Raw genomic sequence first — 23,948 nt, forward strand, 5'->3', positions numbered from 1 at the left:
TTGTCCAAAAATGCCCAAACGCAATATTACTTTCTACCACTGTCTATTGCTTCCTCTCCGGCTAAACGTCTCTCTCTCGACTGAAATCAGTCTTTGGGGAGAGCGAGAATCGTCATATACGAGCAAGTCATAAAACTCTACAAATGCCGCCTTGCAGCGTTATAGGCCTATGCCTATACCGCCTAGACATATTATGACTGGTGTCATATGTAAATAGTTTCCGAGAGCTATTCCATGGATCCTAAAAACATTTCTTAACGGACAGGCAAAAGCCAAGCAATGTACAACTTCAAATGGGATTCAAAAACCTGTCCAAATTGCTTATACTATTTTACAGAAAAAAATGGCGAGAAATGCAGAGGTATAAACACTGACTTCAAAAAACAGACTAATCCAGTATATGTGAATTTATAATTTATTACGCAATACACAAAACACAATCTCATATGTACATAATGTTATACACAATAAAAACATTTTCACAATGTAGACTGCTCATGTACATTTCCCTTAGTTCGAGTCTACACAACAAAATGATCCTCAACTCATCATAATATATCGGAACAATACATTTATAGGTCGACTCATCTTATTCCCTCACTGTTGATAGATAGGCCTTGTGTGATCCACATTGAAAAATGCAGGAAAAGGGGGGGGTCTGAATCATGTTGTTTCATGCAATCTACATTTTAAAGAAACTGCACAATATATGCAATATATTTGTAAAACTCAATTGTGATTTATATGTGTAGCTCCAATTTAGATAAAATGTCAACCATTATTTTACCCAAGACACCTATTCCAAGATGTGACAGAATATGAAGAAATAAGAAACAACCGATAACATTCACGTTTTACCAGTAGCTAGCTATACAGGACGATGCAAAGGCTTGCCTGTAGGCCTAAGAAATATGTGCCCTTTTCAACTTGCATTATAACTAAAGCTCGTTTAATACAAAGCTTATTAAAAACATTCAGTGTTATCACGAAAAACCGAAATTTGACGTGAGCTCCCGAATCCTGTTTTCCCGGGTCATTTTCTTCAGTTTCATTCTGCGATTCTGGAACCATATTTTGACCTGCCTGTCGGTCAGGTGCACGCTCCTACTGATCTCTAGGCGACGCTCGCGAGTCAGGTACATGTTGAAGAGGAACTCCTTCTCGAGCTCCAGTGTCTGGTGCTTGGTGTATGGGCAACGTTTCTTCCGGCCGCTTTTTGCTGTTAGCCAGTTGGCGGTGCTCTCACTTTTTGAGTCTCCTAAAGGAAATGGTAGATACATGCTTTTTAGGCTGACAGCTTGGGATGTAAGATAGGCCGCGCGCAAGCTTCTGTGTGTGTGTGTGTGTGTGTGTGTGTGTGTGGTGTGTGTGTGTGTGTGTGTGTTGTGCAGGTCAATGGGTTGATATAGGCCTTTCCATAAGGAAGGTTCAACGGCCTTGTGTACTTTGCTTGAACTTAAAACATGTGCAGGTAATAATTCAAAGATATTTTATGAGATGTATAACATTTTCTATAATTTTAGACCTACTATAATAAGAACAAATATCAACAGACAAAAATAAAAACAGGCTTTTAGTAGATAGTGAATAGACATAGCCTACGAATGTTAGGCCTATTTTGAGCGACAGTGAAGGGCCTATAATGGAAACTCTATGATAAACCTATAGCCTAAACCGAAACAAATAATTACATGTATTTTTTTTTATAATAACATTGCTTTTTTCCCCACAGCATTTTTACTAAATTGCTTCTATTATTTTTCCAAACCTTTCATGCCCGCTTGATATTAAGGCATTAAAATAAGCATGGTGTCGCCTCATATAGACCATATATTATCCCTGAATAAAAAAAAACACCTAAATGACCTCTGAATGCTAAAGCAGAAATCCGTCTCTCTGCAAGTGTTATAATCTTTTTATTTGTCGCCATACCTGCTTCACTATACAGTATGAAATAAAACCAACCGTGGCAGAGTGATTGACAACACCTTTTGATGATCTCAGCTCACCTTTAGTCGTTTTCACTGACTTTTCCTTCTCGAGCTCCACCACAGCTTCCTCGGGAGAGGAAGGTTCCCCGTCGGAGGACGCTCGCGTCTCCTCGTCCCCCAGTAGGGCGTTCGTCTGCTGGGGTTTGGGCGCGTTACCGGAGGACAGAGCCTCCTCGGTGTCTCTCCTCCTGTGCTCCGCCGTGGCTGAGCAGGCTAAAGCTGAGGACAGCTGGGGTGTCGAGGTGTGGAAACGAGTTGGTGCAGGGGGGTGTAGGCCAAAGTGAGAATGAGAGGGGTTCGATTGGGCACCGTGGTAAACTTTATGAGAGCGTGCGTGCGTCTGAGACAAGCGGAAGTAGCCAGGCACGGGTACAGTACCCCCACCACCGCCGCCGTCGGTGACTGTACACGAGCCTGAACCGGAGCCTGTTGTGGTTAGCCTCGAGTATGTCAGGTCTTCGGCTGTGGAGGCTTTAGGGCACTTCTGCGGTTCATAGAGACAGTACACGCTCTCCTCCTTAATGCTCTGTGGGAACGAGCAGGGCGCGACCTGGGGACCCACAGTTTGTTGCTGGTCCATTCGGTCCATTCTGCACGACCTCTGCGCGTCCATCCACATCTCCATGCCTGACATATACGCGCCTGACGCGGCAGACATCATGTTTTGGGGACCTGCGTTGCTCCGCTTGCCTATGCCAGGGAAGTATCCACAGTTCTGTAGTCCGTAAGGAACCTCTGAGGCGGTGTTATGGGGCAGACACACGCCGCTGCCCGGGTAGTAGTGTCCCCCTGCACCCTCGGTCCGACCGCTGATCAGAGAATCCACAAAAAACGCGTTTCCTGCGGGGCTGTCCGAGCATGACATTATTGTAGTGTATTTTGGCGAGGGGAGAAGATAGCCCTTTCTGGCTGACATTTCTTGTGCAAAACATGCTGGATATGATTAGATGTACCCCCCTCTCCACTGTGCAGACTCTGGAGCCAATAGGAAGGCTCGGATACGCAGGGCCCCTCCCCATCCACGACCACGTAGCAGCCGGGGCCATCGAAGGTCTGAGGAATAGAAAGGAGAAAGCACAGCAATCAGTGCGTTTCTCTCATCTCGCTTTAATGCACCACCATAGCACCGACGGGGCGAGGCCATATGTGCAGAATGCAAACATTCGAAAATAAAAAGTAGTCTATGCGCACTCATGCATGCGCAAAGGGGAGTTCGGCAGCATATGTTCCATATCAACTACCAATTCTGTTTTCAGCATTAAGAGAAGTGCGTCGTATCCCTTATTATTTTGAACTGTGCGTAAAATAAGCATAAGGTTTAATTAATCAAATGATTAATTTGTCTTAAGCCCTATGGCTCCCTATAGTTGATACTTTATATGCGTATATATAACACAAGAAGACTAAATGGAAACCATATTAGTTTTAAAAACAGACGCAACAACAGGACCAATAAAGGAAAGCCTATATAAGCTACTAAATAATGACGTGTTCACCTCATCATTATAACACAATTAATATGAAATAAAAATTACAAAAAGTATTTGAAACCCTATTTTACACTGTAGGTTAGTGACCTTTAAATATGACTTTGCAAAAGTTTAGAGACTTCAAGTGTTACATCCATCAACTGCAGATAAGGCTATGCGTTCTTCCTGTACTAAAATGAGAGGTTTACAATGTTTAACAGCCCTCAGATGCTGTTTAATCGATACTAGACTAGATACAACTAAGCTACATGTACTCCTTATATAGCTAATTTAAAATGAACGTTGAAAAGTAAAACCAGCACATTAGTTCATATTAAACCAAATCAAATAAACAACCACTTCGCAAGTCATTCGCGCCTATAGCCTACACCTTTCCATGCGCACACAGTGTCGACAATCCTCCCGAACTGTAAGTGACAACTGTAAGCCAACATTAAGGTTCCCTTCAGGTTTAAACAGGTACCGTAAACAGGGCGTAACAAGACGGCTACACATTCTTTTACAGTGATTTAATATAAAATAGATCACTGCGTAAGTCTAATTAATTGACAAGTAAATGGATTGTAGAGAGCTAAAACACCGATGAAGGCATTAGGCCTAATTGGCAGGAACATTATACGCTTTACATACAGCAATTTTCTCCGAGTTCAAATGATTCGTTTCTTCTAGATCTATTTATTATATAAGATATACATATAGGGACATCAAAACAGACTGCATATCCGACCAAATAGCAGCACTAGATGATTTTGGGGAGTCTGGTTAAATCTAAATCATTGTCAATTTAGCGTCGAAGGATGATGCAGTAACGCCAACTGATGTTTTTGGTTACAAATAGGCCTATGTGTAGCCTCGATGTGTAGCCTCGATGCCTAATAGCGTGTTACAAAGGCATTGTAAAAGCAAACTATGGATGCAGATAATCATTATGGGTTCATCAAATATAAAGGTGTCCTATATGAACCTACGCTTTTTTTATTCACACAATTCACCACACGTATAAAATACCTTTGTGGGCATCTAATTGACATGCTGTTTCAACAATAACAATACATTTTTCTCAATTTTGCATTGAGATGGACACCGCAGAGTGAAAACAGAGCCGGAGGTCCACAAGCCACCTGGCACGGGTAATGGTCAAAACTGGCCCAGATTAACTTCAACCTGGAGAGAGAGAGAGGAATGGACGCATCCAAATGGAGGGAGACCAGTTGAGGCCATATAATACCCCAACGAGACAATGGGAATAACCTGAGCAAGTAAGTAAACATGGGGATTTAACCCCCCAAAACACAAACGTGGCCTTAAATGTAGACCTAAAAGCAATTTCTGCATCGTTACTAAAGGCTTATAGTTGTGGTTTGGGTCTAGTGGGATAATAGTTCTATGGTAAAAGACAACAACATTGCACTGTCACGAAAAATGACATCTTATTCATTATGTCTCCCAATTAAACATAGAAGTGAGACTAGTAATAGTTCTATCAATTCTAAAGTATAAGGAACGAAAAGGTTTATATGGTGCATAACTGGGGTTGACTATATATACTGTATATATGAGGAGGGGGGATCCGTGCAGCTAACATTATTTGACTGTTCTATAAACTGAACAGTGAATTGTGCATTCCATTACGAGTGAACTTAACTACCAGACAAATCAGCAAAAACACCATCAGCAAATATATATATATATATATATATATATATGATCATATAAAATATCAGCCATTCGAAATTCAATACTTAATAATGTTGACGTTAATTAATTCTGTGCACATGCAGCTTTGAAACAGTTGTAGTCAGCACACACACCCCATGCTGCATTATCGACGTGTAACCTAGGCCTATCAGTTATATCTCCGTGTTACAGTTATTAGCCTAATTGCGGCTATTAAATCTTCATTTCACAGCTGTCCAGCTATCATTTCCCCTAAAACAGTTTACTCTGAACAACGCTTTGATCAACCTCATATGATGGTGGCCGGGGAGGCCGTTTCGGACGGATCATGTTCGTCGCGAGTGCAGTTATGAACAATAATGCAGAGTTTTATTACATCCAGCGGAAGCATTTATTTTTCACGAGAGACAAAGGAGTAGTAGAGGGGTGTCCACGCGCATGCAAGAGCCGTGGCGAACCCCATCCGCGCCTTGGAATGATACCGAATATCCCCCTCTCTAGCGTCTAGAACAGGAAGGAAAGAGACACACGTTTCTGGCCTATCACAATCAAACCTACTTTTTCAATCACATAATTTATACTTTTGGCACGACCCAGAGAGTAATGCCTTCTGGAAGGACACAAAATGCAGATTGGTTCCAAAAAGCCCAGTGAGAGTGGTGATTTCACAAGTGATTGTTGTGATTTAGAAGGACCAACTAATCCAGATCATTAAAAAAATGTTTATATAAAACACTGAAATGAATAGATAATGATGAACTACTTTAGATAAGACATTCACTCCCCTCTTTCCATGATTGTGAACAAATACTTTCAGCCTGTAATAACCTTGATATCTTACAGTAGGCCTGTTCTATTGGATATTTGGGACAGATATTTTGAGATATATTTTTGGGCCATGCTTATACATGTAAAATATACAAGCCTAACAAATGTAGCAGAGCACGTGTTGCTAGGCTACTACATGTAATATCTTACCTAGGTCCTCTACAATTATACTGCCAATCATGCTCTACTGCTGACCACCATATTGAATGTGCAACCTAATGATCAAAACAGCTAAAGGAAAGAAACGTTACAATACAGTTGTACTTAAATAAACTGTTCAAATAATCTACTTCTGAAAACAGGAACAGCCAGCTCTCTCACATAGTATGAGGCTTTGTTCTTTGTTCGAGAAAATGTACCTGATTTGCAAGGTATTGTATCCCTCGAGAATCTTGAAGGTTTCTTGTGCTGGGTTCGAGTTCTTGCAAACAAAAATATCTACGACAATGACATTGATCTCAACAGCGCCGCACTGTGGCAGGAAGAAGCGTCTCCAAATGAGCACAAGCCCCATGGCCGCTACTCTGATCCAAGGAGGACAACCTGCGAAGGGGGAAAAACCTTCTCAAATGAAGTCGAAACGGCCAGTGAGCAGAGGCTTTTCCTATCCGTCCTCTCCCCTGTCTTCGCTCTCGCCTCCTTTGTAAAAGAATTGATAACCTTGGGTCTCAGACGGTTTATTGCACTGCACTCCAACTGTACAAATGCTCCAGACTCTGAGACAGATTTTATGGCCGCGTTGCTGCGGCAACGGGGAGGATGTCCAGCAATTAGGGACGGAATTCCAGCCCGCAGTAAAGGATGCGCCAGGCGAGGTAAGGCCGGAGAGAGGCAACCATAAACTTCAGCCTCTCTCTCCCTGCGTTTATGGCCCTTTTGACTGTCATATATGAACGCCATTGCGCTGCGGCTGGCGCTCATAAACAGAGTGATAATACAGCAAATATGGCGATGCTCGCTTAGGAGGATGTTGTGGAAGAAGGGATGATTTTAATCAAATCCGTGAGAGACACGTGTAGGTGAATGAAAAGGAGATGCACATGGTGACTGTATTCGGCTTGTTTACCACAGTGTTGTGGGTAATTGAGACAAACATATTCAAAGTTCAAAGCCAATAAATGAACTCAATTGAATGATAAGCCTGAATGATGGTAGCCTATACGTCAGTGAGTTCAAAACGATTAGTGCCTAGATGTGCATGTCACCCTATACAATTGCAATGAGCAAAGGTCATTAGAAAATACAACCTGACACACATAAGAAATAGTAGCCTAACGTTTAGGTGCATATCAACATTTACGATTGGTAGCTTAATGAAATATCGGTGTTCATCAATCAATCGCTCACACAAAAATCGTTTCCACGAATAAGGTTTCACATTCGAGTAAGTAACTCTCAGTTTTAAATATTTAAATAGCATTTAGTCTTATTTCTTTGTGCTTAAAATGTTAAGAGTTGTGCGTAAAAGGCCTGTGTGAAGGTAAAACAGCTTTAAAATAGTTTCCAGTCTGAGTAAAATAACCAGTCACATTTGTACATTCCTTCAAAAATCTTTTCATTTTTAATTTCGAAATATAGGATAATACAGAATATTTGGGGCATACCAAGCAGTTGATCCAAGATTATGTCCCTAACAATATATTTCAAAACGCATTTGACGTTCACGGTACTGCAACAGAAAACAAGAAGACCTGTGAATAATAGAAACAAATAGTTGGTCCTATTTGAACAAAACCTGGATGCATATTGGCTGAATCTGGGTATCGAAAGACTGCGGCCTTGTTGCACACATTACCTATATTAACAACAGGCGTGTCGCAATGCAACAATTCGTGGCTGAACAAGCGTATATCAGGTTCTGTCTGTATAGGGTTAATATTATCCTCATTGGGTTTGTCCGTGCATTAACTTCAAATTCAAAGCCAAATTAGGTGTGGTAATCAAGTATACAAAATATAAACAGATGTTACTACATGTGTTGTGTTGAAACTATTACAATGGCCTAGTCACGGTTTGGGGTCAACACCATTTAACACCGGCTTATTATTTTGCTGATAGAGCTTCGCAGCTGGTATTTAAAAGTGATAGAAAATCAGTGGCTGCAAAATAAACAACCTTACGAACAGAGACAATGTACAATCGCGCTCTTCCAAGTCTCATTATTTGGTCACACCAATTAATGAATTAAAGTCATAGCCTCATTTATGAAATGCACAACAGCACATATTGTCTGCCAACAAAAAACCTATACCACGTCACCACTCGTACGATTTTACTAACAGAAAACTTCATTTACCAGAGGCTTTTCGATTACAAAATGAACCCGACTCAGTCATTGTTAGACTGGTAAGGCTGTCCGCGCTGTGAAGCGAAAATGAAGGCAATAGACCTAGTGTGGCACAATATTATTAGGATACACAAGAAACATAGTCTTGGTGAGGACAAAATCCGCAGAAATATATTTTTAAAACAAAGTCTGATGGCCAAAATGCCGTCAGTGTGTCAACTTAAATCATGCTCGTTCTCAAACTGTTGGAAATCAGGAGAGATTCTGCTACCTGTCCTCGAACTTGAAATTAACAGTTGAGCATCGTGTTGCAGCTGCAGACATTGTTGTTGTTGTGTTGTTGCTACCTCTGCAACAAACGTCAGGGATAAGAGACCACAGCGAGTCAATAAGTCTGTAAACGCATATGACAAGTCACTCCTAAAGCAGCGGGTTCGTGGTATAATAATGTAATCTGTCCCTGCTTAATTTCTTTTCCTTCATTCTTCGGTTCTGAAACCAGATTTTCACTTGGCGGTCGGTGAGGTTCAGCATACGAGAGAGCTGCAGTCTCTTCTCTTTGTTGATATACACACTGAAAAAGAACTCCCTCTCCAGTTCTCGGATCTGATATTTTGTATAAGGACATCTTTTTTTACGAGTCCTCTGTCCACCTAGAGAGGAGAGAAGAGAATGGCGGTCACCAAAATATACAAATAGCTCATATTATCCATGACTATGTTCTAGGATTTATAGGCATTGTCATAGGCTTTTGGGTAGTCTATAATTACGCATGTGGTCCAAATCAATACGACGAAAAATATTGTTATTGCCTCTTAATTTCTATATATTATTTATGCAGTCATTTCAATTACAATATGAAGCCATTAAACAGCATATGCAGTGTTGTGGATACGAACACTGCATATGCTATACATGATAACTGACAGTTTTCAGCGTGCATGTAAGGCTATAGACGAAATGCAATTAATCATAAAATAATATCAACAGTAATACCACATCAATAGATTACATTTGATTTCTCACATCAGAAACATGACAAATAGCATACTAGTGCAACACACACACACTGCCAGACTGCGTTAACGCACGATCTCCTATGTGCTAACCCCTAAACCAGAGGCATCCCCTCATTACACGCAAGTAAGTGCTCTTTTAATGCTAAGAAACCGTGAAACTAGGCTACATTTATGATTAATGTATGACCGGGAATATTAGGTCTACGTTACAATTCACAGTAATAACTACGTGCTTTTTAAAAACTTTAGGGAGTGTTAAGAAAAATCACTAGTTCTGATTTCTTTCACGGCCAATTTCAATTCCAAGCACGTGATCCTGAAGTTTATAACAAAGTTTTGTTGGGGAAATCTACAGGCCCTCTATAAACCTTATAAGCTTATAAAACACCATATAAAGAATTTAACAGCAGCGCGCTAGATTGCAAACTTTCTCTCATAACCAGGGTGCTGACTTAATACGTACTGCTGCTGCTGCTGCTCGATTTCTCCTCATTGTTGCCGGAAGAGGACTCTGGACTGCTGGTCTCCTCGCGTGGCTCCTTCCCCTCAGTATCCCGGCACGGTGGAGCGTGCTCTGCCACGGAGTTTGTTTGTTTCGTGGCCGTTGTGTTCCCTGAATAGTCGTTAGACGACGGCGTTTCCGAGGCGTTGCCATATGCTGTCTCGAAAAACTGGTCGAAGGCTTGGGGCAGCACCCCATTCCTGCCAACGTTTCCGTAGAAATTGGACGCTGCAGAGCCCGCGCCGGAGTGGTGGTGGTACGCGGCAGGGTTGTTTTTGGCAAACATTTCCCCCATGGTGGGCTGCGACGACAGACAGTCCCGGTGAACCATGTCCTCCGTAGTGGGGTAGCACTGGGGCAGGTTCCCCCGATGTGTCCATTTACCAGACGCGTCAATGGCAGCATAGTCCCTGAACGTCACCTCTCTCACAGGCTGGACTTGCGGCAGGTTAGAGGAGTACGAATATGTTATGGGGCGAGTAGACGGGGTCTGGGACAAAAATGAGGGTAGACCGGAGAAGTCTGCCCCCGCCGAGACGTAGTAGGTGCAACTGGGCAAATACATGTTCGAACCGACAGGGACCAGCTCGTCAAAATCCATAATTCCTTCACTCTACCACAATCTGGGTCATGCCTCTATAGCCGCCCTTAACATGGCTCTGGAGCGCCCTGGCTCGTGCCTCTTTGAAGCTGGTTCGCTAGGCAGAAATTTTGAGACGTAAGCTGACGTGGAGAGCCAACTCCATCCATTCCGGGGAGGCGTGGGTCACGTGATCAACAGCAGAAATGGACAGATTTCCTGTGCGTGTGCGCGAGAGAGAGAGAGAGTTAACGGTTTATTTTTTATTTAGCTTTTGTATATTGTCTATTTCACTTGCTTTGGCAATGTAAACATGTTTCCCATGCCAATAAAGCCCATTGAATTGAATTGAGAGAGTGAGGGAGAGAGGGTCGAGGGTGTGTGTGCTATGAGCGGGTGTGGGTGTGTGCACGCGCGTGCATCATGGAGAGTGAGGACTTATTCAGTGAATGTGTGTGTGAGTGAGTGAGTGAGTGAGTGAGAGAGACATACTGCTAGTTGTCCTGAAGCTTGACATTGGTGGTTTATCGCCATGTCGGTCTAAAATGAATTCCCTTACATGCAGCAAGTCAGAGGGAAAACTATAATTGCATTGGTTGTTAAAATGTAGGGAAGTGACATATTTCTATCGAATAACTAACCTGATTCAATATCAATTTCACATATGCTATGCGCCTTTCGACATCTAATCTGTGTGTGTGTGTGTGGGGGGGGGGGGGGGGGGGGGGGGGTACTGGTTGAATCCATGCGTCTCGTAAGCTTTATGATATCCCTGAGGGTTTGAAGATGTCTTTGGAAATATTACACATTTGAGGCTTGCCAACAATATCTGTATCCTCTAAACGTGTAAGTACATTTCATTCAATAGTAAAATCCAAGACTATTGATTATGCTTTTGCAAAAACAAAGACAGAAAAATAACATATTTCTATGCTATGTTTGATGTTTGTGACTGAGGTGTGTGCTCATAATTTACAACATTATATCATGACCGTTTGGCTTCACGGCAACATTTGTCAATCAGGGTCATGTTCAAGTAAGCCTTGATGTTTGGCCCTGCCTCCGGTCAGGTGTCAGCGTCGCGACGACCAAACAGACATTTTAGGCCATGCAACACTTAGACAACACCAACAGACAGCTCATATTGACGCTTGGCTGTTAAAATACTCCAAACCCGTACATCACCTGCATTTCGCCACATAAAAAAAGACGGACGTTTTGTAAAGCGGTTTTAAAAAAGTTGCCAATATTGCACAATGTTGTTTACGACAGCGATAACTGAGGAGGCACCGGATCAATACTTCATATTTGAGCGCAGTAGGTAGAGATCGAGATAAATGCCCATGAATTGATTGTGGGTGTCTGTCTGGATATTATAAACACCCAGCGCTAGACCAACAATAGGCTAGTTATAAATGGACGTTTGTTAAATCATAATAGGCCTATGTTAAACTAATAGTAGTTCGTTGCTAGTTAGGTTGCATAATTAGGCCTCAACTGCAAAATTAGTTTTGTTTTCAACTTGAACTCCGTGATCTATAGGTCTCACCGCCTGTAAATAGCAATATTATCCAGATTGCACAATGCGTAAAGTGCCGTTTTACGCACAGATAGGCCTATTTCTAGATGGAATGAGGAAATAGACATCTATTTCTATGACCTGCAAGACATTGTGAACTACAATGCAATTCAGTTTTACAGTCCAATTCCGTTTAACAGACTGCGCACCCCTTCAGCGGCCCAGACAATAGTCCAGACAATATTTGAAATAGCGTCAACACACTACAACTATCAGCGTTGTGGAATACATTGATGTTGAATCAATAGCCGATTTGTTTTGAAAGATTTCTCCAGACGTTGTCCTCGTTTAAACCCAACTCCACGAGAAACGTTTAAACAACTTTTATGGGCTCCATGGGCCTATGGGCAATAATTATGTTCGAAACCATTATTCATTCTAAAGATTATGTTGGGTAAACATTTATTTCCTTATTAGCACATGATGTATAGACAATCTAACCAAAGGTGGAACACTAGTCAAAAAAGGTTCATGTTTAAACATTTAAAAAGTTATATCTCATAATTAGGCTAATACTATAGATTGCATTTTCCTCACGAGTATTGTACCCATTTCGCATCTATTGAATAGAATTACAAACACATAGGCCTATGAATTCTTAACAGCCCAACAAAGTGTATTAGGTTATACAATTTACTTGTTGTAATGAAATACAAAATAACATATATTTAGATTAATCCTTTTCGAGTTTGTTTTTGGATGATACATTTTGAATAAACTACATGTGATGATACATGTTCAATTAGATTATGTAGGATAGTAGGGTATTATCATTTTTACTATCAATAAGACAATGAAGATATCCGTCTCTTTGCGTATAGACCACAGTGGTGGGTTTTGCGTGTTGTGAGCTGGTGGAACCTAACTCTGCTGTTCTGTAAACGAGCGACCAGAGAACGGATTAGGACCGCGGGAACTCGCTTTACCCAAATCCGCCCGGCCTAAACTCCACACACACCGAGCTTCAGAATGCGCCAACGTGACACGTACTGTAATATGACCTCGAAAACATAACATGTCTTAAGAAACGGTAAATTGGCTATGAGCTTAAACCCCTGTTCCAAAATAGAAACAAATAGAAGCATTAGAATATATCGGGTCATCCGTTCATGCATTGCCTCCTATTCAAATGATTGTGGGGACACAAACAAACCCTGTGCCTTCGAAACCACACGCTCCGCCTCTTCGTCAATCCAGACAAATTCTACGACTTGAGCTAGAGCTTTTAAGCCGTAATTGAGCACAGGGTGCCCAGGAATACCAAAGGCACAGACCTGAGTTTTTATAGCTCCCATAGTCTTATACTGCGTTTTTTTCTCTCGGCCAGACACCATCAAACCGACCAGGCGTGATAGGAAGTCGCCACCTACACGGACAAAGTCAGGAGCCGAAGCAGTCCAGCGACAAAAGAAAACTAGACATTCTAAAACTTAACAAAGACAGGTAAGATTCATACTTACTCTTATAAAAATGCATTAGCTCCAAAAACATTTTTTCTACGTAAACTATTTGTCTATACTGACCCAAAAGTGTTAAATCATTCACTAAAGTTAGAAACAAGCTAAGAGAGACATTTAAGTTTCAACATGTAAACAGTTTTTATGTTCGGGGAAGATGCTTCATAACACACTTGATTCATGTCGACCCTACGACATCTCTCTTAATTAAGGTCTTGTGAATTTTCTTCGGTGGCCAAAAAATAAGACGGCATCTCTGCGTAAAAGCCCCCCACGCCATAGCGTTGTCTGTGCGGTCGACTTCAAGTTCGGCGGAGGGAGAGGGTCGCCGCCCGCCGGTAGGCCCTTACAGTAGGGAGTGCAGACGCCATTTAAGGGCACAGTATGCCCCGGATGAAGTTTCCCTGATTACAAATTCATTTTCAGCTTCTGTCAACAACACTGCGAGTTAAGGGAAAGAAAAGGTGGCTTTAGGTTACAAGACAGATCGATTTCTGCATGTATGAAGTGACGTCTAAAAATGAACTTAACCTTCGTGGATTGCTTTCTAGACTTTGGAATAGCAGATTTGTTGGTGTAGTTTTCATTTGAGAACTAGACACCAGTAAACTTAACTGATATTACATAATAGAACTGTAATGTTTTTCTAGCCTAGCTGGTTAAATAAAGGTGAAATAAAAAACAGAATAAAAAAATAATTACCAAAAACCCATGGATTATAGTCCTCTCCATTTGATACATTAAACAATTAACTTTACGCACAGAAAAATGTTCACTTCACTTCTCAACAAAGGGACGCAAATAGGCATTGATTTAGTCCCACTGATGGTAATAAGGGCGATAGGGCTGCCACATTAAGGATGAATTAAGGTATAAGTCTAACACTAACTATTTAGGCTTATCCAAGTCAATAACTTGTTCTGGAATATTGGTCGGTGACCAATAGGCACACATGGCACAAGTATTTTTACAAAACGAAACAATTCAACTTTGCTGTCTGAGGATATGTCTTTAAAATGTCCTTCGTTTTTCCATTGATTGTTTCTTTGTTCTTCAATTACCGTTAGACTTACTACTAAAGCCCAATGATTATTGATATACAAAAATCCATTAAACTGTTGTTGTTGACTACAGTACGATTTTACCATTCAGAAAGTGATGTGTACAATTTATTATTGGTGTGTACCATGTTTTGTGTAACGTTTATTTGTTCAGCCTAAAGCCAATGAATGGGAAACAAAATGGCGTAGGCCTAGGCTACTTAAATGAACCTTGCACTTTGGCATAAAGCCTATTGTTTTCAAACGAAAAACGTGGGTGATGTCTTACACATCTTCAACAATGTCAACTGAATTGGTATCTACATGTTCAACATAAACATCGAATGGGGCTATATAGGCCTATTGCATAGCAACCTATTCTCACGTTACAATTCATTCTAACCCCAAGCCAGAAAAAAGCATTAGGTCTGCTGTAAAACCTCCAATATACAAAATAAATACATATCGATTCATGTTCAATAAACATTTAATGGAATCTTGCTAACGCGTGTGTATTCCACGAAAAGTGATGCTAAATTGCATAGACTTATACTCAATTACGCAAAGACCCAACACGAAACGCATCGCCTTTACGATTGACGAGACTGCACTGCATTTCCACACAAAACATGTGCTTCATTTCCATATTTTGATTCGTCAAAAGTAGACTAGAACTAAACATTTATCTTTCGATTATTTTATGCACAGTTGTGAAAAAAACGTGTGTTTTTGAACTTTAATGATATCTCATCTTGGCTGTTATTAAGTTGTAGGCGGTAATCAAGTCTATAAGCGAAGAGGGCGCGGACGAGGGCGATTACTACCACACAGATATAGTCATATGAAACATGACCAAAAAGCCCTGACATATACTTTAATACGAATGAACAAACACGAAGATACCAGGAGGCGTGAACTTTTTTTAATCAGTAAAGAACTGTTTATTTATCCACAGGTGACAGAAATGTGAGGAGAGGGCGACGGCGGACGACAGAGGAACCGAGGGACCACAAGGAAAAACAGAGCCCATAGTGGGAACCCTATTCAACTCCCTGGTCAATGGGAGGACGTGTCTTTAGCCTTACTATCTATTGCATCAATTCAAGGGAAACGACTGACATCAGTCTCGCATTGAACTCCCAAGGACGGAGTGACACAAAACGAGTAAAATGACCTCAGCGACGGAGTGGACAACCACAACAACATAACAACTAACCGTGTGTTGCATGGAATATGGATTATAATCATTCCCGATGTAGCTAAACATTGGCCAGAAAATAACTTCATAATGCAAAAGACACATTTCAAAAATTTCACCAGGACCTTTGACTTGTGTACATAATGTTGCAATGGCTATAGCTTAATAAATTGTGAAACAAAACTGCGTTTTTTTTCTCTCTCCATTTTATAGGAGTCACGGAAGTGTTGGGCATGTAATATAGTGTGAAGTAGACCCACCAATATCAGCACCCTATGCTTATCCAAATCATTTTCCGTAGGACGACGGAAACACAGCAACGACAACAGGCCTACTTTTTCTTGACGCATCTCGTGCTTTTGAACTTGATTTTCTTATGGACGTCGCTCGCTTAAATACAAAAATGAGTTAACCATATAAAGCTGTGATAACAGTGTATAGACTACGAGTACACTGTGTTACGTGGATCAATTCTACATTTAGCTCAGTCAGAAGTTACATTATTTCTACCTTGTAAGGACTCATCATATAAATGTACACACAACTCAGTAAAAAATACTCTCATAGTATTTTCCCCAAGAAGAATATTTAAATACAGGCTATAACATATATTTTTGTTTGTTTATGAGTCGGGTGAGGGAGGATTTTGATTGGTCGACGATGACAGGATATTTTTCTCCGGTTCTAGGTATGGGACCTATATCTGAATAACACAATTAAAGGAAAATTGCATGTGTATGGTTTAGGCCTGTTTGTTGCACTGTGCTCTGTGTGATAGTTATTTAGGCTAGAATATTAACGGAAAATATAGCTCATATACAACTCAATGTGGACAACTAGGGAACTAAACATGAACCTAACATATAGTAGGCTTTAGACTAAACTAAAATCCTGAATCTCAAATGCAAAAGTGATACTTTGTTTTACTGTAATGTTTTGAACTTCAGAGTACAAATGAAATATATATGGAACGGTAAGAAACCAAAATGCACCACGTGGCCTTAATGGTAGGTTTACTGAAGTGTTATATGATGAGACAATAGTCTATATTAGAACAAATAGAATGTGTTCTTGAATCGATAAAAACGAAATAACACTGTACAATATTTTAATATTTTTCCATTTCATTTCAGATGGACATCTCATGAATCTTTCCGTTATAAGGACCTATGTCACGCCGTCACAAATAACAAGGCACACTGTCTATAGGCCTATCCCTTTTCTGTAAACCCAAATCGGAGCACAATAGCATCGTATAAAAACAGACAAATAACGAACAAAGTGTGTAACTAAGACATAATTAGGCCTACTGAAGAAGAAAAAGATAGCATACTACACTGCAGCCGGACTCCTTTGCCCGCACACAAGGTTCATTTTGGATTGGGCTACAAAATCATTGGTGTCAATACACCTTCCTGGTAGAAATTGAGAATAGACCTACTGAATTGTATGGGCCGAAGAAAAAATACCACCGACTTACTTGAACTAGTAAACGCATAGGCCAGGGCACGAGAGCGCAGCCTACGGAGGTGTGACGCACATATCCTCGGTCAAGTGCCTCTGCTTGACCGCTGTTAAAACGACCGTATCCCACGGTGTCTACCGGGCTGAGGTATTTTAGCAGGCTATACTGCGTGAGTTTAAACCACATCTGTATGCGCTATCCTGGCTAGCGGGGTAGGCCTCTGGAAAACACAATCAGTATATCTCGGCCAGCCAGTTGAAGATTACAGCCTTCTTCATAGTCTCTCTCCATTACCCGGGTAGACAGCGAAGGTCAAAGTAAAGAGCACAACACTAGCCCCGGCCTTTACTCATCTCCTCCCCGCATGACAGAGTTGGGAGAGCGGGGCGCAGTGTGAACGGGGAGCAGGTTCATGTTAAGATCCCTAGTTGTCCACATTGAGTTGTATATGAGCTATATTTTCCTTTAATATTCTAGCCTAAATAACTATCACGCAGAACACAGTGCAACAAACAGGCCTAAATCATACACATGCAATATTTCTTTAATTGTGTTATTCAGATATAGGTCCCATACTGCTGCTCCTCCGCCAGACAACAATACGGTTAATACAATAGGCCTACTTTTTTTTTTCTTAAATTTGAAAGCTTTTTTGTATGTGTTTTTTTCTGTTAGGATTGACCGCCAACAGCCATTAAAACTGATGCAAAAATGTATTCTCCATAGAGAAAGGCAAAAAACAAGATATGACCTTTTGTGGACGTTCCAATAAAAGCAGATATTTCAGTGCAGATATGAAATGGAAATGGAATAGTGAAATTCTATAGCCCTTAAAACGTCTGGACTATTTGATAGCGCAGCAAAAAAGATTTACAGACGATCATGTACTTCTTACTTCACTTAGCCCGTTTGCCATTAAGCGCGAATCAGTAAGACAGTGAATTATGTTGAGCTCTCTGAACCTGTATGTATATCATTCATTTTATGCAACAGGGAATGCCAAATTGAATTTCTGCCTGGATTACTTAGGAGCTGTCATGTCTGGCTTTGCCTTTGGGTGGCAGCAAGACTCCAGCAATGCTGCAGTGAGCGCTGGGCGTGTGCCAGATTTAGAATCCAGTCCAGCCTGCCATGCTCTATTCGCCAGCCACAGTTTGAATATCTCTCTCCATGGGTGGCGTGCGCGTTCGCGTGTGTTTGCGTCGGAACCGTGTACGCAAGGACGGAGACATTGCACGCAGACGGTGCTCTCGGTTAAGACATACTTGACCCTGAATTCAATTCGTCTGACAATGCCTAATAAATCATCATTTTGAGAAACTAAGAAGTTAAAAGTCATTATATATAATTTGCATAATTTTACATTATAATTCTTTACGAATTACTGACAACACTTAATTTGAAATTCAGCTCTTTATGCTGCTTAAATAGTTATTACATGATTAGGTCTACATGTTTTGTTACTAATTAAAAAACTGTTTTAAACTGCAAATCACAATTTATTATACATCATAAACCATGCATGTATTACTAATATAAAAGTAATACAAAAGTACTACAGTAAAACAATTTATTTCGATAACTTGTTTATAATCAAGAGGCATTCTAGCCTTATTTAGGTTAGATATGTTATAATGTTATATTTTGATGTGATAGCACATTTATACTGCCTTCATGACAGCCTATAGACTATGAACATAACATCTACAACGGTGTTTAATCGTTAGCATTATAGAACTTTTTGAAACAGCAAAAACATTAGGACGCAACCGTTTCTATTTCAAATGTATTAATGTGTGATTCCGGATGTTGCTAGAAAAATACCATGCACCACAGGTGTGCGAGATCACTGATTAAAAATAGCAAAAGACAATGGCACAGCCTAGAAGCATAATGTGTCTTGTTATTTCCCTGTGCCACGGAGAAGGCCAGACGTTTGCTTTTCTTAAATTATATATATTTTCCTGCAGCAACTGAATCAATATATTTACGATATATGGAAAACTTAAAGTAGTAGAGGGTGAAAACATTGAATATTCTGCTATGTTTACCTGTATAGACGATATGAGTTTGCTCTGCTGCTTCCTGCGTTGAAGACTGATTTTGCAATGCAGCATATTTATTCAGAAAACAAACACAAATATGTAGCCAAACATGCCAAGGCCTCTGCATTCTGATTCGTGGGAGCAGTATGTATTACTATTTTCTTGCAGAATTCGGTTACCGCAGGATACATTTGCGTAATTATTTGACAATTATAATAAGTTTCTATTTGATCGTGAAATGCTTGTGGTAAATGTTCATAGCCTGGCATTCACGAAGATAATGACAAGGAGCTTTTGAACTTCCTCCAACAATAAAAACACAAGTCATTGCTACGGGTTCTGTAAGTGCAAAACCTTTCCCCTATACAATCACCATGTTTGTTTGCTTTGCTAGTTTCATGTCCGCGTTCTTCTCTTATTTGAAGAGTGGCCTGTGCCACAGTAAAAAAATGTATGATACAGTCCTAAGCCTAGTACACTGAGACTTAACGGATGTGATTCCACTAATACGGTAATAGAACCAAAGTGTCAACGAGAAACATACATTTTTATCTTGAGTCACCAGAGTAGTACATGGTGCAAATCAGAACATTATTTAAGAAAGCGCTCTATTATAAATTCTACATTTTCAACCACTTCTGAATGGGAATAATAGAATAGTTGTAGGCTACGGCTGGTGGCGTAGCCTGTTAGCACTTCATATTAGCCTGCATAATGTAATAACAATGTATAAGTATCAGGTGTCTTAAATACCAACATCTTTATTGTTAAGTCTATTTTCCAAGAACATCTAAAAACGTTTGAGCTAAAATGGTAATGTATAGGCTTCTAGCTCATTATAAAGTTACTTCACAGATTAGACTAGTACTGCGGTTAATATAATGTGCCACCCATGCACCTTTTCAATCCAAACTATCTTAGAATTAAACATGTAGACCTGCATCACAATCTAGACCTGCAGCAATAATATCCCGCATTTGAAATCGCTTCTCATTTTGTGATTTGGTGTGATATGGATATTATCAGCAGACATGAACGCGAGACGCTCGTTACAACAAAAGATGATCAGTCATATAGGGGATTAAGAAATGTCAAAATGCTAAACATTTTCATACAGACTTTGTCGTTGGGATGACGAGATCATTGAATACATAATTGAAAATATTATTGCAGGTTAGTGCAAGACCTCAAAGAAATCGAAAACAACAATAGCCTAAACTGCGCGTGGGTGTTTTCTGCAGCACATGGGGGGGCCTACTAATGTTCAAAATCCAAAATGCTCACCTCTGTGACGCAGAAGCGGTTATATACACCTTTGAAATTCTGATATTTTAACTGTGGCTGAGATACAGTGCATCGAATTGACGTTTTCACTGATATTATTATGACGTAATAATAAGTAGGAATTCCTATCGAATAAATGCTTCCTGCATTCTCTATATGATTGCGTCACAGTAATAGTGTTATGACGCGGAAAAAAAATGACAAAAATGCCTGTGAAAGCATGTAAAATAATGACAATAATTGAAATAACGGAACATTCACAACTGAGATCTACACATGTAACAGTAAACACAACAGGACAAACAAATAGAGAACATTTGGAGCAAGTATGGCTTCGAATAGGCTGTTTGTCCAGGTATTGTTGCTAAATATTTCCATATTGATCTCATATAAATGTAACTATATTATTATTAATATTATTATTATAACCTAGTTGATGTGGCTAAGTAGGGTATAACCTATTCACATGCCAGTCTGGCTACAGTCAACTGTAGCACTTGAGACGATTTCATCAGTAGATGGCGATGTTGGCATTATAGTCCTGCACATACACTCAAAACCAACTTCCATGATTTGTTCTTTCTCCAGAAATATACATTTTTGATGCACTCAATAGATAGATTCAGACTCTTCGTAATACCATCACAACCAGGCGACACATGGAATTAACGTACAAAAAACGACAGCCCAGAGTAACCCAGTATGGCTAAACGAGGACCTTCCGCAGTGACGCATAAATCACCGCGGTCAGACATGTTCCTTACACACCACACCGTAAACAGACCTACTCGAGCCTCGCACACTGCCTCTGAATCTAAGCATAACTTCAACCAACCTATGACTGATCCTTTCACATTTGAATAGCTATGACAAAATGACACAATTGACCTCAAAATGTCACCAAAAACTGAACCATTTCTCTGTAATATACTGGATGGATGTTCAAAACAGAAGTCGTGGATATATATGATTGATTCAACAATGTCCATATTTTATTGGTCCGGATTTTCATGTCAATCCTTCTACACCGACATGTTTTACAGACACACACAGATGCCTTGAAATTGTATAGTTTTGTCTGCATAGTTTACTTATACAACCACATGAATACACACACAATATAAAACCTATATGGGCATACAAACCATTATCTATGCATTACTAGAGGGAATGCACCATGGATTCGTTATGAGTGAGAGCATGAGAACCATTTGAAAAAGCTTAACTTTAAATTAAGATGCACATGATAAGTGGTGTGTTGAAGGGGAAATGGAACGGATTAATATTTAACCGTGGAAGCTATAATCCTAAATGCCGTCACTTCCTGTGGATTTCCAAATGTTTTTTTTTCCTCCACACGTTGAAGTTGCAGATAAAATGAGAAACTAAAACACACACCTCTGAAGGGTGTCTGTTTTCCTGTACTGCATGTCAGTCGCAAAAGTTACACGCCCCTTTCTGCTTTGGGATCCATTCACCGCGAACCATATTTTACATCATGGAGTAAAGGTGGAAGGTCCAGAGTTTTTATGCATATTCGTTCCAAAAAGGTCCCGGAACGCATTTGGCAAAATAGGCCTACATTTGTGAATCATGATCGGTGGGATATAATGAGTCAACTGTTCCAACCAAAAACCGTGAAGAGCATTTTGAGTGTGTGTTTGTGTGTGTGTGTGTGTGTGTGTGTGTGTACTCAATTCCCATCGTTCAGAACTAGCTGATGCTCTTCACTTTGACGACCACCTTCTTCTCCTTTACGCGTCTGTTCTGAAACCAGATAGTGACCTGTCGCTCAGATAGATTCGTTTGGGCCGATATCCTCCTTCGTTTGTCCTTCGTTATGAATTTATTGGCCGCGTACTCGCGCTCAAGTTCCTTCAGTTGCACCTTGGTGTATGGCACGCGCTTCTTTCTTCCACGTCTGAAGGAGCTCACGTCCCCTCCTATGTGAGACATTGCGTCTGGTGGAGAAAAAAGGAAAACAAAATAGATATGGTGTAAGAAGGTTACAATAGTAGCCTAGCCATAATGCTATCATACGAGACAGTTTTACAAAAAAATGCATCGTTTCGAAAATGTTGTTACATTAGGCATTACATAAAGGCCAAAATATTTCGTACATATGACTATAAAAACACACTGAAAAGACTGTCTGGTTTATTGCGTAAAAACCTGAGGGCTAGCTCCTTGTGTTGTACCTGGTATGGAGGATTTCCACATGTGTCCGGGCTGAGGCTGCTCCTTGGTGCAGTAGACTTGTCCGTTCCACCCGTTTGTAGTCAGAGCCCACGGCTGATAGCTCTCCATGGGCAGCAGGGGCTCGTGTCTGGGTTCTGCTGGCCCGCTCATAGTTGGTACCACGGGGACGTCCAGGTAACTGGGAACGGGCTGGTATGGCCCCGACGCATAGCTCGGATAGAAGGCGAACTCCTTGGCCCGCGAGGTGAAGTCATCGCCCGAGGCGGACGTGTCCATGTACTTCTCCCCGTATGCAGAGGGGGGCTGCGTGCCGCACGACTTTATGCTACTGTGGTGAGACATTCTGCACGGGTAGTAGCCGCTACCGAAGTATCCATAGGGCAGGGACGCGCTGGAGGAGCTTTGCGCAGCCGAGCAAGGGCTGCACTGCTTGGCTGGCTCACCCATACCGGAGATGGGGACCTCACTTGACGAGTACGCGGTGCTCGGAGCGAGGGACGCGGGGTGCGCCATCAGGTTTCTGCATTGGTTCGCCGCAAAGTTGCCTCCCGCAAAACCACCACCGCTAGCGTCCATGTTCTTGCTCACTTCATCGGAAACGTTGTCGTAGAGGAACATCACCGACGGGTCGACCCAGCGAGGACGGAGGAGCAGTGACGTTGTCATAGCACGACATCCAACATTGAGGCTTCTGGCTCTTTTAAAAAAAGCACAGAGACTGAAAAAAGGAGATACTGATTCCGAGAGAGTGAACCACTCTGACGTGCCCTGGTGCAACCAAGGTCGCGCCTTCATTGGCCAAGAAGGGCCCACGTGATATGCAAAGAGCACGATAAACATCTCCCATTGCAGATAATTAAATGTAGAAAAATGCGGTGTTGTCAGATGACCGTACCTATCAAGGGATTTGGCTTGTCTTTTTGCCGCTCAAAAACGAGAGGGTTTCGTGAGTAAATCTAAAACAAACAACAAATATCATCTCCTATGACTCCTATATAAAGGTTACACTTCAAACCTAACTGTGTGACGGACACATTTGTTTGAAAAGGTTCCTCTTTTATAATTGGAAAGCCAAATAAAAATAACTTAGTTGTCCAGACTGCTTCAAACGACTGCGGTGATTCACCTACTTAAAATCATCCAAACACGTTGCTTTTACGCACATAAAGGAAGTACGTGTAATCATGTCTATGACACAATGTCATTGCTGATTATTTTGACGATTGTGGGCCTGTATTAATTCCACAAAGTATAATCCATTCAAACCCTAATACAGCTCACATAATTCGACCAGTAGTAAATAGCAT

At 40.9% G+C, this 23,948-nt stretch overlaps 3 protein-coding genes and 1 long non-coding RNA gene across 6 annotated transcripts; 1 reads left to right on the forward strand and 3 right to left on the reverse strand.

Moving 5' to 3' along the window:
* Positions 1–399: 399 nt before the first annotated feature.
* LOC110487955 (homeobox protein Hox-A10a) lies at positions 400–3,044 on the reverse strand. The gene is made up of 2 exons (XM_036971368.2): positions 2,010–3,044; positions 400–1,258 (listed from the first exon to the last, which is right to left on the reverse strand). The coding sequence occupies exons 1-2, from the start codon at positions 2,905–2,907 to the stop codon at positions 984–986; spliced, it is 1,173 nt and encodes a 390-aa protein (XP_036827263.1). The 5' UTR covers positions 2,908–3,044; the 3' UTR covers positions 400–983.
* On the forward strand, positions 2,334–15,831 carry LOC149970213 (uncharacterized). Of its 3 annotated transcripts, none has more exons than XR_016493501.1 (3): positions 2,334–4,740; positions 13,281–13,396; positions 15,406–15,831. It is a non-coding gene; the product is annotated as an uncharacterized LOC149970213 (long non-coding RNA). The 3 variants fall into 3 exon arrangements; XR_016493502.1 differs by lacking the exon at positions 2,334–4,740 and adding an exon at positions 6,554–6,801; XR_016493500.1 differs by lacking the exon at positions 2,334–4,740 and having other exon boundaries at positions 10,529–13,396.
* Positions 7,517–10,553, reverse strand: LOC110487957 (homeobox protein Hox-A11a). The gene is made up of 2 exons (XM_021559881.3): positions 9,756–10,553; positions 7,517–8,926 (listed from the first exon to the last, which is right to left on the reverse strand). The coding sequence occupies exons 1-2, from the start codon at positions 10,393–10,395 to the stop codon at positions 8,694–8,696; spliced, it is 873 nt and encodes a 290-aa protein (XP_021415556.1). The 5' UTR covers positions 10,396–10,553; the 3' UTR covers positions 7,517–8,693.
* A 5,581-nt stretch (positions 15,832–21,412) lies between the features above and the next one.
* Positions 21,413–23,432, reverse strand: LOC110489441 (homeobox protein Hox-A13a). Its single transcript, XM_021562148.3, has 2 exons — positions 22,641–23,432; positions 21,413–22,403 (listed from the first exon to the last, which is right to left on the reverse strand). Exons 1-2 carry the CDS (start codon positions 23,305–23,307, stop codon positions 22,156–22,158), a joined length of 915 nt encoding a protein of 304 aa, XP_021417823.1. The 5' UTR covers positions 23,308–23,432; the 3' UTR covers positions 21,413–22,155.
* Between the last annotated feature and the right edge of the window lie 516 nt (positions 23,433–23,948).

Source organism: Oncorhynchus mykiss, chromosome 30, assembly GCF_057628025.1.
Source record: "Oncorhynchus mykiss isolate SJ-2025 chromosome 30, ASM5762802v1, whole genome shotgun sequence".
In the NCBI taxonomy this organism is placed as follows: domain Eukaryota; kingdom Metazoa; phylum Chordata; class Actinopteri; order Salmoniformes; family Salmonidae; genus Oncorhynchus; species Oncorhynchus mykiss.

Coding starts and splice junctions, on each gene's coding strand:
- LOC110489441 (XM_021562148.3), bottom strand. CDS start 23,307: ATGACAACGTCACTGCTCCTCCGTCCTCGCTGGGTCGACCCGTCGGTG. Junction 22,404..22,640: donor GTGGAAATCCTCCATACCAG/GTACAACACAAG, acceptor TTTCTCCACCAG/ACGCAATGTCTCACATAGGA.
- LOC110487957 (XM_021559881.3), bottom strand. CDS start 10,395: ATGGATTTTGACGAGCTGGTCCCTGTCGGTTCGAACATGTATTTGCCC. Junction 8,927..9,755: donor ATCGAGCAGCAGCAGCAGCA/GTACGTATTAAG, acceptor TCTCCTCTCTAG/GTGGACAGAGGACTCGTAAA.
- LOC110487955 (XM_036971368.2), bottom strand. CDS start 2,907: ATGTCAGCCAGAAAGGGCTATCTTCTCCCCTCGCCAAAATACACTACA. Junction 1,259..2,009: donor GTCAGTGAAAACGACTAAAG/GTGAGCTGAGAT, acceptor CATTTCCTTTAG/GAGACTCAAAAAGTGAGAGC.